Consider the following 19,787-nt stretch of genomic DNA (forward strand, 5'->3'; position numbering starts at 1 on the left):
GTCACCCTCCCACCACACCTGCTGTACCTGCCCCAGGTGTGCCACTCCTGTATGTCGGTGAGACCAAGCGCAGGCTCGGCCATCGTTTCGCTGAACACCTCCGCTCAGCCCGCCTAAACCCATCTGATCTCCCGGTAGCCAAACACTTCAACTCCCCCCCCTCCCATTCCCACACTGACCTTTCTGTCCTGGGCCTCCTCCACTGTCAGAGTGAGGCCCAGCGCAAATTGGAGGAACAGCACCTCATATTCCACTCGGGCAGCTTCCACCCCAGCGGTATGAACATTGACTTCTCTAACTTCAAGTAGCCCCTCGCTTCCCCCCTCTCTCTCCATCCCTCCCCCTTCATTAATTAATGTTTAGTGTTTTCTGAGTCAATCGTAACTGTCACTGTATGTCATGTTGTTACTTGTGGGCGGAGCACCAAGGCAAATTCCTTGTATGTGAATACTTGGCCAATAAACTTACTTACTTACTTCAAGTTCTCTGACCAGTCCTCCTGCTAAAGTTTTATCTCTGTACACCTCGTTGTCACCTTCTCCCAGCTAACAACGATCTATTCCACATTTTTCATGACCTTCTTCCCCTTTGATCTCTCGTTTTCACAGCTCACCCTTCCTTATCTCTGTATCTCCCTCGCCCTTGGCTCTCAGTCTGAAGAAGGGTCTGGATTCCTTCTCTCTCCAGAGATGCTGCCTGCCCCGCTGAGTTACTCCAGCACATTGAGTCTACCTTCAGTGATGGGGCAGGTGATGCTGCCTCTTGGAGCTGGAGCTCCTGGCATTGACTGGGTTTAACACGGTGCTTACTGATGGCTTGTCCCTCCAGGAATTGGATGTTGTGGAGACGCTCTCCCTGTTTGGCCTGTAGGTTGTCCAGCCAGTGCCTGATGATACTCTGCCGTTCCTGTAGAAACACACACACACACACCGGCTCATTCCCCACCCCACAGCCTGCTCGCGTCCAACTCACAAAACCTACAGCTCCCCTGGAGGCCATTCGGCCCGACGGCCCCGTGCCACTGTTTCTGCTCCATCCCATCCCACCCCCAGTCTCCCCCCTCCCCCCTTTCACCCTCCTCTCTCTCCCCCTCCTCGATTTCCCCCCACCTCCCCCTCCCCCGCTCCCCTCTCTCCCCCTCCCCCTGTCTCCAGCCACATCCCAGCGGGCTGGTGGAGTCGGTGTGGCCGGAGCCCCCGTGGGTCGGAGCCGGCGGCCGATGACCCCTGGGTCCACGGTGGCGTCCGGCGAGGACCCGGTGGCGATAGTGGGGGGGTCGATGATGGCGCCGGCCGATGGATGAGGACGGACACGTGGAAGTGAGGACGCCGCGGCCAGGGGAGGGAGCAATGGGATCCCGGCGCGCGGGGGGGGGGGGGACTGTAACGTTGCCAGCGTCCTTTATGTGGCCACTATTTACATATCTTGCTCTACAAGCAAAGAATTTCAGTAATTTGTCAATAAACTGTTCAATTTGATTCAATGTCCCCCCCGCTCCTGTCACCCCCCCACACGTGTGCGTGTGCATGCGTGTGCGTGTGCGCGTGCGTGTGTGTGTGTGCACGTGTATGTGTGTGTGTGCGTGCGTGTGCGTACGTGTGTGTGTGTGTGTGCGCGTGTGTATGTGCGTGTGTGTGCGTGTATGTGCACGTGTGTATGTGTGTGTGTGCGTGCGTGTGCATGCCTGCGTGTGCGTACGTGTGTGTGTGTGTGGACCACTGTAATGTGACGTTAACAAACAGCAAGGTTGGTGACCAGCGGTGACCTTACCTGAGAGGTGAAGAAATAGATTTCATTCTCGATGTTCTCGTAGATATAATCCTCATCGCAGCACAAGACCCTGGAGCCGCCGCCAAACTCCTGTTTCACCGGCTTACGCAGACCCATCTCCTCCGCTCCCCGCAGCAAGCTGCTCGTCAACACCAAGACACAGGAGTCAAACACAGGGACCAGACACACCAAGCAAGCCAGGACACAGTCACACAGCAGAGACGTTTGGACCCAGCCCAGACCAGACTAGCAGCCGGTTAAACACCACTGCCTGGGAGAGGTTAGTTCGTGGGGTAGAGGGCACAGCCTCAAAATTAAAGGATGTTCCTTTAGGAAGGAGATGAGGAGGAATTTCTTTAGTCAGAGGGTGGTGAATCTGTGGAATTCTTTGCCACAGACGGCTGTGTGGTCCACGTCAATGGATATTCTTAAGGCAGAGATAGATAGATTCTTGATTAGTACCGGTGTCAGGGGTTATGAGGAGAAGGCAGATAACATCAGGAGATAGATCAGCCTTGATAGAATGGTGGAATAGACTTGTGATCAAATGTTTGTGATTGAGAGAATCACAGGATGGCAAAAGTGTTGTATCAGTGATAAGAATAGATTGAATGGGTAGAGCCTGTGATTTATTTGTGTTACGTAGAAACATAGAAAATAGGTGCAGGAGGAGGCCATTCGGCCCTTTGAGCCAGCACCACCATTCATTGTGATCATGTCTGATCTACTTGTTAGACGTCATTGCTGTATAAACATGTGACTATGTTTCCAAAACACTACAAAAGATGTTGGATGTCTTCATTCATTAGTGTGGTGGCCTGGTGGGGGGGATGGGGGGTTAAGTATCTGCTGCATACTTGACTTTGTATCCCTGGCACTCTCGCTGGCTAAATAATCAGTGAAGCTTGTGTTGGTTTATCTAACTTATTGTGAGTTGTCTGTGTTAAGAAATGAACCTTAACAGTAGGGGGATGATCCAGTCGCCTGATCACAGCTGGAAAGAAACTGTCCTGAATCTCGAGGTGTGGGGTATAATAATAATAATAATAATAAATTTTATTTATGGGCGCCTTTCAAGAGTCTCAAGGACACCTTACAAAAATTGAGCATGTAGAGGAAAAACATGTAAGGGGAATGAAATAAATAGTAGAGACATGACTAGTACACAAAGTAAAGACAGAATTCAATACAAAACACAATATGAGGCAATTAATGCACAGATGAAAAGGGAGGGGGACGTGGGGCTAAGGATAGGCAGAGGTGAAGAGATGGGTCTTGAGGCGGGACTGGAAGATGGTGAGGGTCACGGAATTGCGGATCAGTTGTGGGGGGGAGTTCCAGAGCCTGGGAGCTGCCCTGGAGAAGGTATCGGTATCACCCCAATATCTCTCAGTCTCCACCACACGGCCCGGCGCTCTATATCCTGCCTTCATCCCACAGCCACCTCCATCTCCCCATTCCCGGTCTTCACGGATTCATTCACCGCACAGTGTGTATCTCTCTGCGTCCACCCCACAGTCCCCACTCCACCCCACAAACAGCCCTGTCCTCCCCCCCCCTGCACCCTATCCCCCCCCACAGTCCCCTGGCCCCCCCCCCGCACCCTATCCCCCCCTCCACACAGCCCCCTGTCCCCCCCACAGCCCCCACCCCCACAGCCCGCGGTGTCTGTCCCCCCCCCCCCACCCCCCGCGGTGCGTGACCCCCACCTACTTCTCGTGCGTGGCGGTGATGAAGAAGGCGTACATGGCCGTGTGCTTGTGATTCCGGATCTGGATGATCAGCTCCGGGATTCCCAGCCGGATGTGGTTCAGTAACCACAGCAACGTGTGGTCATCGGTGGTGTCTGTGGGGGGGCAAGGACAGGACATCAGGGGTGAGGGACGGAGATGGTCACGGGGTAAGCCATTTAGAACGGAGACGAGGAAACACTTTTTCTCACAGAGAGTGGTGAGTCTGTGGAATTCTCTGCCTCAGAGGGCGGTGGTGGCAGGTTCTCTGGATGCTTTCAAGAGAGAGCTAGATAGGGCTCTTAAAGATAGCGGAGTCAGGGGATATGGGGAGAAGGCAGGAACGGGGTACTGATTGTGGATGATCAGCCATGATCACATTGAATGGCGGTGCTGGCTCGAAGGGCCGAATGGCCTACTCCTGCACCTATTGTCTATTGTCTATTGTCCATTGAGTTAGGAGGAAGAGATAGAACAGCCATGATTGAGTGGACTGGCAGAGTGGACTGGATGGGCCGAATGGCCTAATTCTGCTCCTATCACATATGAATCACCCTGTGTAAAACAGTTGCCCCTCAGGTACCTATTAATCCTCTCCCCCCTTCACCTTAAACCTATGTCCTCTGGTATTTCGAAACATAGCAAATTGGTGCAGGAGTAGGCCATTCGGCCCCTTTGATCTCCCCTAGCCTAGAGTAGGTTCTGCAGCATGAGCATGGCACGATGGGCAGGAGATGGACCTACCTGGGAAGGTCATCAGTACATCACAGTTCTCAGTCGGGACGCTCTTCATCCACGATTTATGGGACATGATGTAGCGCCCGGCCTGGAGGAAGCTTTTGCCGAATAGTTTATCTGTGTGGAGAGACAAGGAGATAATAATCAGAAACCAATAGGTGGGAAGAAGGGCGGGAACAGGTGCAGGAAGAAAGCCGTGGAGCTGACAACGAGTTCCCGCCTCACAGCGCCAGAGATCCGGGTTCCATCCTGACCACGGGTGCTGTCTGTACGGAGTTTGCACGTTCTCCCCATGACCTGCGTGGGTTTTCTCCGGGCGCTCCCCACACTCCAAAGACGTGCAGGTTTGTAGGTTAATTGGCTTGGTGTAAATTGTAAAATGTCCCTAGTGTGTGTCGGATAGTGTATTGCCCCTGTCCCACTTAGGAAACCTGAACGGAAACCTCTGGAGACTTTGCGCCCCACCCAAGGTTTCCGTGCGGTTCCCGGAGGTTGCAGGTGGTTGCAGGTAGTGGAAGCAGGTAGGGAGACTGACGAAAACCTCCGGGAACCGCACGGAAACCTTGGGTGGGGCGCAAAGTCTCCAGATGTTTCCGTTCAGGTTTCCTAAGTGGGACAGGGGCTTAAGTGTGCGGGGATCGCTGGTCGGCACGGACTCAGTGGGCCGATGGGCCTGTTTCAGCGTTGTATCTCTAAACTAAACTGGGTCTATCTTCGGTGTAAGCCAGCATCTGCAGTTCCTTCCTGCACCTTTCGTCTGCTGAGGTACCGCTGTGAAATCTCCTTAAGGTGTGTATGTCTACTTTGAAGAGCTTCTCCCCCTCTCTCTGTCTCTCCCCCGACAGTTCTACAGCAACCTCTCTCGATGCTCCCCTTCTGTGATTCCTCCAGCTCTCCGACTCCAGACCACGTTGAACCCAGACCTCAGTCACAGCCACGTTTGTTCACCTCGTTGATTCCAGCTCCGGGTCCAGACATCCCAGTTTGGACCCGACCCGGATCGCAGGTCCCCGGCATTTCCTCTCCCTCTCTCTCTCTCCCTCTCTCCCTCCCTCCCCCACCCAAATCGCACCAACTTCCTCAACCAAATCTTTCATTCATTCATTCTCTATTTCTCCACATCACCGGCTCTGACCTCCCCACCATCGAAGGGATCTACAGGAGTCGCTGCCTCAAAAAGGCAGCCGGCATCATCAGAGACCCACACCACCCTGACCACGCTCTCATCTCACCCCTGCCATCGGGAAGAAGGTACAGGAGCCTGAAAACTGTAACGTCCAGGTTCAGGAACAGCTACTTCCCCACAGCCTTCAGGCTATTAAACACAGCAACAAATAAGCTCTGAATTACAATAGACTACTATTATTATTGCACCACTCATTCCTTCTCTCCAGAGTCTATCTTCAATTAACCTACAAACCTGCACGTCTTTGGAGTGTGGGAGGAAACCGGAGCACCCGGAGAAAACCCACGCAGGTCACGGGGTGAACGTATAAACTCTGTGGAGACTGCACCCATGGTCAGGATCGAACCCATGTTTGATGACACTGTGAGGCAGCAACTCTACTGCTGCGCCACCGTGCCGAGCATTAATCAGGAGCAGGCTCAGGCCCCTCCAGACCCAAAACGTCACCTACCCATGTTCTCCACAGATGCTGCCTGACCCACTGAGTTATGGTGCAGCAGCATCTATGGAGCTAAGGAAATAGGCAACGTTTCGGGCCAAAACCCTTCTGGAAATAGGCAACGTTTCGGGCCGAAATCCTTCTGGAAATAGGCAACGTTTCGGGCAGAAATCCTTCTGGAAATAGGCAACGTTTCGGGCCGAAACCCATAAGGGTTTCGGCCTGAAATGTTGCCTATTTCCTTAGCTCCATAGATGCTGCTGCACCCGCTGAGTTACTCCAGCACTCTGTGAAACGTCACCTATCCATGTTCTCCACAGATGCTGCCTGACCCGCTGAGTTACTCCAGCACTCTGACTTTGTTTTACATTTAAGAGGCTTTCAGATATTAAGGGGATGGAGCGATATGGATTACATGCAGGCAGATCAGTTCATTTTCAGTTTAGTTTATTGTCACGTGTACCGAGGTACAGTGAAAAGCTTTTGTTGCGTGCTAACCAGTCAGCAGAAAGACAATACATGATTACAATCGAGCCACTTACAGTGTACAGATACATGATAAGGAACAGCGTTTAGTGCAAGGTAAAGCCAGCAAAGTCCGATCAAGGATAGTCCAAGCGTTTAAGATAGAACTGCAGATGCTGAAAAATCGAAGGTAGACATAAATGCTGGAGAAACTCAGCGGGTGAGGCAGCATCTATGAAGCGAAGGAATAGGTGATGTTTCGGGTCGAGACCCTTCCGGGTCTCGACCCGAAACATCACCTATTCCTTCGCTCCATAGATTCTTCCGGCTCTGACCTAAAACGTCATCTATTCCTTCGCTCCATAGATGCTGCCTCACCCGCTGAGTTTCTCAAGGATAGTCCAATGGTCACCAAAGAGGTAGATAGTAGTTCAGATCTGCTCTCTGGTTGTGGTAGGACGATTCAGTCGCCTGATAACAGCTGGGATGAAAACTGTCCCCCGAATCTGGAGGTGTGCGTTTTCACACTTCTGTAACTTTTGACAAGAGTTGGTCTTGGTGTGCGAGTGGGGCAGAGAGATTGTGGGCCTGTTAATGTCAACATTGTATGGTGTGAACATGTCGGAACCATGGCAGGGTCTGGCTTGGCACATTGTAAGTTCTACTTGTTCCTGACGGAGGCTTAGAACAGGAACAGATGCAACTCGAGACAGTGGCAGCGGGTTGGATACGTCAATGCCACCATTGCTGTGTCAGCCTTGGCTCTAGTCACCACTTACATAGAAACATAGAAATTAGGTGCAGGAGTAGGCCATTCGGCCCTTCGAGCCTGCACCGCCATTCAATATGATCATGGCTGATCATCCAACTCAGTATCCTGTACCTGCCTTCTCTCCATACCCCCTGGTCCCCTTAGCCACAAGGGTCACCTCTAACTCCCTCTTAAATATAGCCAATGAACTGTGGCCTCAACTACCTTCTGTGGCAGAGAGTTCCAGAGATTCACCACTCTCTGTGTGAAAAATGTTTTTCTCATCTCGGTCCTAAAGGATTTCCCCCTTATCCTTAAACTGTGACCCCTTGTCCTGGACTTCCCCAACATCGGGAACAATCTTCCTGCATCTAGCCTGTCCAACCCCTGAAGAATTTTGTAAGTTTCTATAAGATCCCCCCTCAATCTTCTAAATTCTAGCGAGTACTATCCAGTCTTTCTTCATATGAAAGTCCTAAGAATGGAGAAAGAGGAGTGCTATCCGCACGATATAGGAACGATCCTGCTCTCACCGATAAAATTGAATAGTATAATATATAAGAAGAACCCAATTATTCACAATATAATAAGAATTTGGAAACAAATAAAAGTATCCTTGAAATTAAATAATTTATCAGTACTAACCCCACTATTGAACAACCCCGCATTCAAACCTTCTCTCATCGACAACACATATCAACAATGGGATAGACTGGGGATTAGGAAAGTACGGGATATGTATGAATTGGGCAAACTTATCATTTCAACAATTAAAATTAAAATTTAAATTGAAGGATAATCAATATTTTAAATATATACAGGTATGTGACTTTATGAAGAAATATACACATAGATTTCAAACTATATTTTTAGACCCTTTAGAAGAAGCAATGAATATTAAGGCTGATTCACAAAAATTAATATCATACTTTTATAATAATATATTATATAGAGAATCACCCTCAACAGAAGCACTAAGGGAAGATTGGGAACATGAGCTAATGATAAAGATCTCGAAGGATAGATGGGAAAAGTATCTGATGAATACACATAATTGTTCTATTAATACAAGACATAATTTAATTCAATTCAAATTATTACATAGACTATATTATTCAAAAACGAGGTTGAATAAATTTTATCCAAACGTCTCTCCCAGATGCGATAAATGTTTGTTTCAAAACGCTAATATAACACATTCATTTGTAGGATGTACAAAGTTGAATAAATTTTGGAGTGATATATTTGATATATTTACAAAGCTCTTCAAGTCAAGAATAGAACCCAAAATGGAATGGATTATATTTGGAATAATAGGAGAAGATACCAATTTAAATAAAGACCAAAATGTTTTTTTTAATTATGGGTTAATAATTGGAAAGAAATTGATACTTAAATTTGGGAAAAATACAACCATACCAACTGTTAAAATGTGGATTAGGAATATGATGGACATGGCACGAAGAAATGAGACTCCGACTAGTAGATAAATATGACCAATTCTTAAGTAGTTGGTCTCCTTTCATCGACTTTTTGGAATCATGTGATGCAGCGGTACCATAAGGATTGCTGATTTCAGTTCATGACGTGGATAGATCTACATCTCCCAATATAGATTTGAAAATTTCTCTTTTAAGGGGCCTTCTCTTCTATTTCTACTTTCCACTTTTTCTTTTTTCTTTTATTTTTCTATTTTTTATATATACACACTTCACATTTTCTACTCTCTACCATCTATTTTTCCACTTTTTCCCCTTTCTATTGTTTTCTTTTTCTTGTCTTGCTTACTTCCTTCTCATAACATAAAACTAGAGGTTGTACATGGAATGGATTACGGTATGACATAGTTGGCACAATACAGTGGCACCTAATTTTAGGTGCCACTGTATTGTTTTCTACTGTATTAACTTCTAATAAAATAAAAAATAAATAAAAAATAAATTTAAAAAAAGTCCTGACATCCCAGGAATCAGTCCGGTGAACCTTCTCTGTACTCCCTCTATGGCAAGAATGTCTTTCCTCAGATTAGGAGACCAAAACTGTACGCAATACTCCAGGTGTGGTCTCACCAAGACCATGTACAACTGCAGTAGAACCTCCCTGCTCCTATACTCAAATCCTTGCTGGTGGACTCTGCAGGAAGGAGTCAATTTAGACGCTTCCTTCAGTCCTTCAGCAAGTGGGAAGATTACCGCCTACAACCGTCTGGGCAAGATCCCCTCCTCCCAACTCCAGACCCGCGGCCTTTGTTTCACCAGTATCGTGTCCACGTTGATCATCATCACCATGAGGTCGTTACAGAATCTTCCTGACAGATTCAGGTTATTCCACCAAATTGGACCGAGCTTTGAAACTCAAGTCAAGTTGAGTTTATTGTCAAAAACACAAAGTGCCGGAGGAACTCAACAACTCAGGCAGCATCTGCGGAGGGAATGTGTAGAGTCTGAAGAAGGGTCTCGACCCGAAACGTCACCCATTCATTCTATCCAGAGATGCTGCCTGTCCCGCTGAGTTACTCCAGCATTTTGTGTCGGGCCAAGTGATGATTCATGAGTGAGTAATTGTCCCTGTACCGAAGATTCAATTCTGGATGGACCCCTTGATCTCACACAGTCCCGCTCTCACTCCCTTCCCTCCCTCCAGAAGGAACAAGGATCGCAGTCTTCTGGTCCTCACCTTTCCCCTTTAGGAAGCTCGACATTTAGGAAACTGATTATCGACTTCAGGAATAATGGGGAATACGCCCCAATCTCCACCTACGGGGACAGTGTGGAGAGAGTGTCCAGCTTTAAGTTTCTGGGCACTCACATCTCAGAGGACCTCACATGGTCCACCAACATCGCCGCGCTGGTCAAGAAGGCACAGCAACGACTGTTCTTCCTGAGGACATTAATAAAGACTGGTCTGCCCCAACAGCTGCTGACAACGTTCTACCGCTGCACCACAGAGAGCATACTAACGTATGGCATCTCTGTGTGGTATCTCAGCTGCACGGAGGCGGAGAGGAGAACTCTTCAGCGTCCACAGAGCGCAGAGGATCATCGGGACAGGGCTACCAGCCTTGGAGGGCATCTACCACACACGGTGCCTCAGGAAGGCCGTCAGCATCCACAAAGACTCCTCACACCCCTGTAACGGACTGTTCGAACTACTTCCCTCCGGCAGACGTTACAAGGCCTTCTACGCCCGAACCTCCAGACTCAGGAACAGCTTCATTCCCAGAGCTATAGTATAGCGGCTCTGAACCGGCCCTGCTGAGTGCCCCCCACCCCCCTCACGGACTGTCTCCCTCGGATGGTCACGTCACACAGACACATCTGCACTTTAGTCGGTTTGAGCTGTTTTGACTGTTTTACTGTTCTTTTACAAACCATGTTGCCGGGGATATCTAAATCTAAATGTTATTTATGTTATGTCATCGGTTGGAAGCTGCAAACCAAATCTCGTTGCACTTGTGTGCAATGACAATAAAATATATTATTATATTATTAGTCTCACCCCGGTCACTCCCTCTCCTCCCCTCTCCCATCAGGCAAGGGGTACAGAAGTGTGAAAACGAACACACAACTCCAGATTCAGGGACAATTTCTTCCCGGCTGTTATCAGGCAACTGAACCATCCTATCACCAACTAGAGAGCGGTCCTGACCTCACTGGAGACCTTCGGACTATCTTTAATCGGACTTTATCTTGCACTAAACATTATTTATTTTATCCTGTATCTGTACACTGTTCAACTGTAATCCCGTATAGTCTTTCCACTGTTTTTGAAGGAACTGCAGATGCTGGAAAATCGAAGGTCGACAAAAATGCTGGAGAAACTCAGCGGGTGAGGCAGCATCATCTATGGAGCGAAGGAAATAGGCGACGTTTCGGGTCGAGACCCTTCTTCAGACTGAGAGTCAGGGGAGAGGGAGACACGGAGATATGGAAGGGGTAAGGTGTGAAAACGGGAGATCAAAGGGAACAAAGCTCCAAGGACAAAGTAGAATGGATCATTCAGCTTCGAAACTAAACAGTGTTTGAGTTACGCGATTTGTTTCGGCGACTTGCTGGCACCCGTCATGGTGGCCGGAAATGTTCAACGTGTTGAAAATCCAGTGGCGGCCAGAACAAGGTACGACTCTCTGGGCGATTACTCACGACCGTACAGGCGTCACCCCGCCACCGTTCTGTTTGGTGGTGGGACAGGCCCTTTAGACATCTTCATTCCCCCCGGACACCCCTCCCACAGGGAAAACACTCTGTCTGTATGCATGTAAATAGTTTTATTTATTGAAATCATATTCTATGTCGCTTTCCCAGGGAGACGCTAACTGCGTTTTGTTGTCTCCGTACCATACACTGACAATGACAATTAAAGTTGAATCTGAATCTGAACCTGAACCAGTCTGAAGAAGGGTCTCGACCCGAAACGTCGCCCATTCCTTCTCTCCAGAGATGCTGCCTGTCCCGCTGAGTTACTCCAGCATTTTGTGTCTACCTTGGATTTTGCGGTTCCGAATCGATTTCAAGATCCTCCTCCATGTCTACAAAGCCTTTAACGGGCTTGCCCCCACCTACATCAAACGTCTGCTCACCCACCACACCACCTCCAGGTCCCTCAGATCGGCCGACTTGGGGTTACTGAACATCCCGCGGTCTAGGCATAAGCTCAGGGGCGACCGCACCTTTGCGGTTGCAGCTCCTAGACTGTGGAACAGCATCCCCTCTTCCCATCAGAACTGCCCCATCCATCGACTCCTTTAAGTCGAGACTTAGAACTCATCTCTACTCCCAAGCCTTTCCTGACGTCCTCTGAGCGAGGGCTGTATGTATATGGTGATGTTTGTATTTAATCTATGAACCAATGTTGTTTGTTTATACTATTCTTACACCAATGTAAAGCTCTTTGGCCAACGAGAGTTGTTTTTTTAAATGTGCTCTAGAAATAAAAGTGACTTGACTTGAAAAGTGACTTAAACCAGCAACTACAGTTCCCCCCTACACACGGTGTTTGAGCATTGCCGGAAACATGACAGATACCAACACACAGAGCTGTTTATATTTGTCATGCTGAGAGTGAGAGTGGGTCTGAGTCTGGGTTTCAAGTTGGGGTCAGGAGCCTGGCTCAGCTGTAATGTAACTCCCAGCTCACACTGACACTCACTCACCCACTGGGACTGACCCCTCAGGAATGCCCCCTCCCCCCCCCCCACCCCCCTCACCCCTCCACCCCGACATAGGTGCCCGCGTACCCACACCCACAACGGTAAACACACTAACCTGGCCGTGTCTGGTGGAGCAGACAGGAGCTAGCCCGTCTGTGTCTGATCCCCCTCCGAGCAGGCTCACACACACACACACACACACATGTTCAGCTGCCAGTTCCACTGGGCACAGCACAGCTTGATTAGCAATCGCCCCGCTCCTGCCTGCACATACTCACAATGCTCACATACTCATCCCCTTCCAGTCTTACTCCCTCTCTCTGTGTCCCTCCCTCTCTCTCCCTCCCTCTCCCTCCCTCCCTCTATCTCACTCTCTCTCTCTCCCTCCCTCTCTATCCCTTTCTCCCTCTCTCTTCCCCCCTCTCCCCTCCCTCTCTCTCTCCCCCCCCCTCTCTCTCTCTCCCTCTTCCTCTCCCTCTCCCTCTCCTTCTCCCTCTCTCCCTCTCTCCCTCCCTCTCTCCCTCTATCTCTCTCTCCCTCTCCCTCTCTCTCTCTCTCTCTCCCCCTCTCCCTCTCTCTCCCTCCCTCCAGCCTCTAACAATTTTTCTATCTCTCTTTTTCCCTTTCTCTCTTTCACCTGTGTTTTTATTTTTGCTAGTTTCTACTTTCTTTATCTGTCTGTTCTCTCTCTCCCTCTCTCCCTCTCTCCCTCTGCCTCTCTCTCTCTCCCTCTCTCCCTCTATCTCTCTCTCCCTCTCTCTCCCTCTCTCCCTCTCCCTCTCTCCCTCTATCTCTCTCTCCCTCTATCTCTCTCCCCCCACTCATAATGGTGACCCTGGGACTATCCTTGACGGGACTTTGCTGGCTTGACCTTGCACTAAACATTATTCCCTGTATCCTGTATCTGTACACTGTGGACGGCTCGATTGTAATCATGTCTTGTCTTTCCGCTGACTGGTTAGCACGCAACAACAAGCCTTTCACTGTACCTCAGTACACGTGACAATAAACTGAACTGTGAACTAGACGGGTAACCTGTTACTACGCTGGAAACTCATTGTTGTTGTGTGTTCCAGACACCAAACACCGATTCATGTTCATAATAGATAGGAGGAGAATTAGGCCATTCGGCCCATCCAATCAGTTCCACCCATTCTAACTCAATGGTCCAATGGTTTTTATCGTATCTGCAATGGCACAATTAAATAATTTTTGCATATATGACACATGCAGACACCGCCATTATCCATAGTCCTGTTGGCCCATGCGCTCCATGTACTGCAGCAGTTCCCGTGAACCCACGCCTCCTCTCCTCGCCGCTCCTCTCCACGCCCAGCCATCTTTGTGTCCCGGGTCATAAGGTCACAAGTGATAGGAGTAGAATTAGGCCATTCAGCCCATCAGGCCTACTCTGCCATTCAATCGTGGCTGATCCATCTCTCCCTCCTAACCCAAATCTCCCACCCTTATGAAAGGATGAAAGACTGGGCTTGTGTTCACTGGAATTTAGAAGGATGAGAGAGGACATCTTATAGAAACATATTATAGGGAATCTTATAGAAACATATAACATTCTTAAAGGACTGGACAGGCTAGATGCAGGAAAAAATGTTCCCGATGTTGGGGGAGTCCAGAACCAGGGGTCACACAGTTTAAGAATAAGGGGTCAGCCATTTAAGACTGAGATGAGAATATTTTTCACCCAGAGAGTTGTGAATCTGTGGAATTCTCTGTCACAGAAGGCAGTGGAGGCCAATTCACTGGATGTTTAGCTCTTAGACAATAGACAATAGGTGCAGGAGTAGGCCATTCGGCCCTTTGAGCCAGCACTGCCATTCAATGTGATCATGGCTGATCATCCCCAATCAGTACCCCGTTCCTGCCTTCTCCCCATATCCCCTGACTCCCCTGACTCTATGTTTAAGAGCCCTATCTAGCTCTCTCTTGAAAGCATCCAGAGAACCCGCCTCCACTGCCCTCTGAGGCAGAGAATTCCACAGACTCACCACTTAGGGCTAAAGGAATCAAGGGATATGGGGAGAAGGCAGCTGCCTGACCCGCTGAGTTACTCCAGCACTCTGTGAAACGTCACCTATCCATGTTCTCCACAGATGCTGCCTGACCCGCTGAGTTACTCCAGCACTCTGTGAAACATCACCTATCCATGTTCTCCACAGATGCTGCCTGACCCGCTGAGTTACTCCAGCACTCTGTGAATTTTTGGGGAATGCCCTTGCAGGAAACTCGCGTCATGCTTCACAAAGTGGGGATAGAATTCCCTTTAAATATACATGAGTTCGGCACTCAGAAACTCAACCCCAGTCAGAGACAAGTTATCGAGTCGTGGAGAGAGTCAGAGAGTGATGTATCTTGTTGGCAGACCAAGTTCCCTCCTGGGATAAATAACGTTTTATCGTATCGTATTGACGTACTGAGCTACAGTGAAAATGCTGGAGAAACTCAGCAGGTTAGGCAGCATCTATGGAGCGAAGGAATAGGTGACGTTTCGGGTCGAGACCCTTCCGGGTCTCGACCCGAAACGTCACCTATTCCTTCGCTCCATAGATGCTGCCTCACCCTTAAGGGTCTCGACCCGAAATGTCACCTATTCCTTCGCTCCATAGATGCTGCCTCACCCTTAAGGGTCTCGACCCGAAACGTCGCCTATTCCTTCACTCCATAGATGCTGCCTCACCCTTAAGGGTCTCGACCCGAAACGTCACCTATTCCTTCTCTCCATAGATGCTGCCTCACCCGCTGAGTTTCTCCAGCATTTTTGTCTACCTGCAATGAAAGGGAGGTTGGTTTGGGAGCTGGTCTGAGCTGCGTCCACAATTCTCTGCGATTTCTCGCGGGTTTTGGACGGAGCTGTTCCCAAACCGTGCCGGGATGCTTCCCGATAAAATGCTCCCTGGCGAGGTCGGTGGGGGTTGCTGGGGACATTCCGAGCTTCCAAAAGGGGAAAGGTGAGGACCAGAACAACGCGATCCTTGTTCCTTCTGAAGGGAGGGGTCGAGGGGTCCATCCAGAATTGAATCTTCGCTACAGGTGGCAATTACTCACTCGTGACTCATCACTTGGCCCTGATGATAGACACTTCCGGGTCTCGACCCGAAACGTCGCCTATTCCTTCGCTCCATAGATGCTGCCTCACCCGCTGAGTTCCTCCAGCATTTTTGTCCACCTTAGGTTTATGTACCATTGTCATGTACTGAGCTCCAGTGAAAAGCTTTGTTCACCTTGCTATCCACATATATTATGTATACACCACACACACACACACAGATACAATCAGTTCAAACACAAGTGCACTAGATGGAGCGAAGGGGGAGATGCAGGGTGCAGAGTGTAGCTCTCAGCATTGTAGCGCATCAGTTAATTAGAGATAGCTCAATGTCCACAATGAGGTAGAGGTGAATCGGACAGCACCCTAGCTTATGCATGGACCGTTCAGAAGCCTGACTGGGGAGGGGAAGAAGCTTTTACTTACAACATGTGGAATTATAGAGGCAATTGCATATAGACCCAAGATAGACACAAGATGCTGGAGTAACTCAGCGGGACAGGCAGCATCTCCGGAGAGAAGGAATAGGCGACGTTTCAGGTTGAGACCATTCCTTCTCTCTAGAGATGCTGCCTGTTTCGGGTTGAGACCCTTCTCTTCAGAAGAAGGTTGACAAAAATGTTGGAGAAACTCAGCGGGTGAGGCAGCATCTATGGAGAGGAGGAGAACATCTTCAAAGTCGGCATACCTTGAGGAGATTTCACAGTGGAGTAGACAAAATGTTTAAGAAAGAACTGCAGATGCTGGAAAAACTCAGCGGGTGAGGCAGCATCTATCAGAAGGAGGGTCTCGATTCCTTCTCTCCAGAGATGCTGCCTGTCCCGCTGAGTTACTCCAACATTTTGTGTCTATCTTCGGTGTAAACCAGCATCTGCAGTTCCTTCCTACACATAGACCCAAACAACATCTCCCCTAACCTCATCGTTAGAAGGGCAGCTGGGTTAGAACGGCAGACAGGAAATCTCAAGTGCCACAATTGACAGGACTGGTGATGCGGTCATTTCGTATGTCCTTGTTCTGTGACAGACAGTCCGGGGGGGGGGGGGGGGTGTCTGTCAGTTTGTGTTTGTCCCTGCGTCTCACAGCACAGTGCCTGATGCAGTGGGGTTAGTTCAGCTTAGTTTAGTTTAGAGATACAGCGCGGAAACAGGCCCTTCGGCCCACCGAGTCTGCACCGACCAGCGATCCCCGCACACTAATACTATCCTACACACACTAGGGGACAATTTACGCATACACCGAGCCATTTAACCTACAAACCCGCACGTCTTTGGAGTGTGGGAGGAAACCGGAGGTCTCGGAGAAGACCCACAGCAGGTCACGGGGAGAACGTGCAAACTCCACACAGACAGCACCCGTAGTCGGGATCGAACCCGGGTCTCTGGCGCTGCAAGCGCTGCAAGGCAGTGACTCTGCTGCTGCTCCCCCAGCTATTCCACAGATCACAGTAGAGAAATGATGCAAAACTGCATTTGGCAAACAGCAAGCAAGCAAGCACCGAATAACAACCTTGTCCACAATACACTCGCCCTCCCCCCCCCCCCCCCAACCACCCCCTCCCCACCACCGACGGTGACCAGCGCGGACAGATGGAAGGCCTCCAGAGTCCCCCCCCTCCCCCCTGTAGGCTCGGAAGAGTGACCAGCAGAACCCTCAGCTGCCCGCACCCTCGCTGCCTGAGCCGTCGAATGGCCATCTTGTCCAGGCCCAGGAGCAGCCTTTCCTGGGACTGTGTCAGGATTTGTATCGGGGGGGGGAAAAAATCAATTCATGACGTGAGGCAGGATACCCTCGGGCTATCCTTGACTGGACTTTATCGGCCTTGCCTTGCAATAAATGCTATTCCCCTCTCATGTATCCACACGCTGTAAGTGGATCGATTGGAATCATGTATTGTCTTTCTGCTGACTTGCATAGCACGCAACAAAAAGCTTTTCCCTGTACCTCGACACTGTCCGTGGCATAAAAACTGAACTGAGCTCTCAAGATAATAAACAGAAAATAGTCAATAGGTGCAGGAGGAGGCCATTCGGCCCTTCGAGCCCAGCACCGCCATTCAATGTGATCATGGCTGATCATCCCCAATCAGTACCCCGTTCCTGCCTTCTCCCCATATCCCCTGGCTCCGCTGTCTGTAAGAGCCCTATCCAGCTCTCTCTTGAAAGCATCCAGAGAACCGGACTCCACCGCCCTCTGAGGCAGAGAATTCCACAGACTCACAACCCTCTGGGTGAAAAATTGTTTCCTCGTCTCCGTTCTAAATGGCTTACCCCTTATTCTTAAACTGTGGCCCCTGGTTCTGGACTCCCCCAACACCGGGAACATGTTTCCTGCCTCTAGCGTGTCCAAACCCTTAATAATCTTATATGTTTCAATGAGATAAATTAACCCTAACCCTAACGCTATATTTAAGAGGGAGTTAGATGTGGCTCTTGTGGCTAAAGGGATCAGGGGGTATGGAGAGAAGGCAGGTGCAGGATACTGAGTTGGATGATCAGCCATGATCATATTGAATGGCGGTGCAGGCTCGGAGGGCCGATTGGCCTACTCCTGCACCTATTTTCTATGTTTCTTTGTTTCTTTGTCTCTATGAGAATCCCTCTCATCCTTCTAAACTCCAAAGTGCACAAGCCCAGCCGCTCCATTCTCTCAGCGTACGACAGTCCCGCCTAAAGTAGATGGGAGAAAGAAAGTCTATAGACGCAGAATTCTTCTTCAGACGGAGAATTCTGTGAACATTTGTTTCTGAAGCAAATTGAATTTCTGTGAGTGTGGAACTTCGATGCAAAGCTGCCAGTGAATATTTTGAAATAGTGGAAATAATTTCGACAAAGCCTTTTCGACAAAAAAGGTGACTCTCCTTAATGTGTATGGACCAAATTTTGATAGCCCTCTGTTTTTTAAGAGAATACTTAACAATATCTCGGAATGTACACAACAAAACGTAATAATCGGTGGAGACTTAAATTGTACATTGGATGCTTATTTGGATAGATCATCAACTCAAAGAAAACTAAAATCCCAATCAAGTGAATTTCTAAACTCATATATTAATACTACCAACATTAAGGATGTTTGGAGAATTGAAAACCCATCGGGTCGAGAATATTCATTTTACTCACCAGTACATAAAACCTACTCAAGGATAGATTATTTTTTAGTAGACTCAAAACTTATCCCATTCACCTATAACTCGCAAGATCATAATATCATAATCTCAGACCATGCTCCACTAACATTTATGATTAAACTAAATGGAATGGTAGAGACACAGCCACAATGGAGACTTAATCCCCAAATCTTAAAAGAAAAGGTATGCAATGAATACCTCGTAAAACAGATTAATATGTTTTTTGAGGCTAATGATAGCCCTGAAATCTCTGCCTCCCTTCCTTGGGAAACATTTAAAGCATTTGTGCATGGAGCATTAATCTCTTCTCAATCATTTCTTAACAAAGAGAATAGGGCCAAACAACAGAAATTGGAAATGGAAATAAAGCAATTAGACATAGAAAATGCAGCAGCACCATCCATGATAAAACACAATAAAATTGCAGTACTGAAATATAAATTGAACAAGATATACTCAGACCAAGTTATAAAACTCTATCAACATACAAAACAATTAAATTTTGAATTTGGTGATAAACCACAAAAACTATTAGCGCGACAACTTCACAAATTGGACGGGGAAAAAACAATTTACAAAATGAGAACAGACAAGGGAGAAACACTAACACTGCCTAAAGATATTAATGATAGATTTTTACAATACTATCAAAAATTGTACTCATCTAAAATGACAGAACAATCAGCAGGAATGGAAACATTTCTACAGAAATGTAAGCTTGTGGGTTTAGATCAGAAAGAGAGAGAATCACTAGGTGCTGAAATTACGATAAAAGACATCGAAGAGTCAATTAAATCTTTAAAAAATGGAAAGGCTGCAGGTCCTGATGGTCTAAGTTCTGAATTTTATAAAAAAAATTATGACCTGGTTTCTCCACATCTACAGACACTGTACAAATACGCTTACACTCAACAGAAACTCCCAGAAACTCTAAATGAATCTACAATCATATTCATACCAAAAATGAATAAGGATCTTGAAGACCCAGGTTCATATAGAGCAATAGCCCTATTAAATACTGATCAGAAAATACTAACTAAAATTCTATCTCATAGATTGAGCTTAGTGATTAACAAATTAATACACCCCGACCAAACAGGTTTTAATCCAAAACGTTATTCATTTTATAATCTGAGAAGACTATTCAATATTATATACTCCAATAGAATTCCTAATGCAGATCTAGCAATTATTTCGTTAGATGCTGAAAAAGCATTTGACCAGGTAGAATGGCCATATTTATTTTCGGTGATGGAAAAATTTCAATTGGGAGAGAAGTACTGTACATGGGTTAAATTGTTATACTCTAATCCAACAGCTAGAATATTAACAAACCAAATGTTATCATCTAAATTTAACCTCTCT

The 19,787-nt window shown here is 48.0% G+C and overlaps 1 protein-coding gene across 1 annotated transcript in view; it reads right to left on the bottom strand.

Annotated features, from left to right (window-relative positions):
• The window catches only part of ano8 (anoctamin 8), a 45,172-nt gene extending 33,482 nt beyond the window's left edge, over positions 1 to 11,690 (bottom strand). The window contains exons 1-5 of the mRNA XM_033047214.1: positions 11,659 to 11,690; positions 4,245 to 4,355; positions 3,484 to 3,616; positions 1,771 to 1,909; positions 810 to 906 (exon numbers count right to left, since the gene is read on the bottom strand). Coding sequence (XP_032903105.1) covers positions 810 to 906; positions 1,771 to 1,909; positions 3,484 to 3,616; positions 4,245 to 4,311 — 436 coding nt within the window. The 5' untranslated portion in view covers positions 4,312 to 4,355; positions 11,659 to 11,690. The remainder of the gene's footprint in view (positions 1 to 809; positions 907 to 1,770; positions 1,910 to 3,483; positions 3,617 to 4,244; positions 4,356 to 11,658) is intronic.
• Between the last annotated feature and the right edge of the window lie 8,097 nt (positions 11,691 to 19,787).

Source organism: Amblyraja radiata, chromosome 29, assembly GCF_010909765.2.
Source record: "Amblyraja radiata isolate CabotCenter1 chromosome 29, sAmbRad1.1.pri, whole genome shotgun sequence".
Lineage (NCBI taxonomy): Eukaryota > Metazoa > Chordata > Chondrichthyes > Rajiformes > Rajidae > Amblyraja > Amblyraja radiata.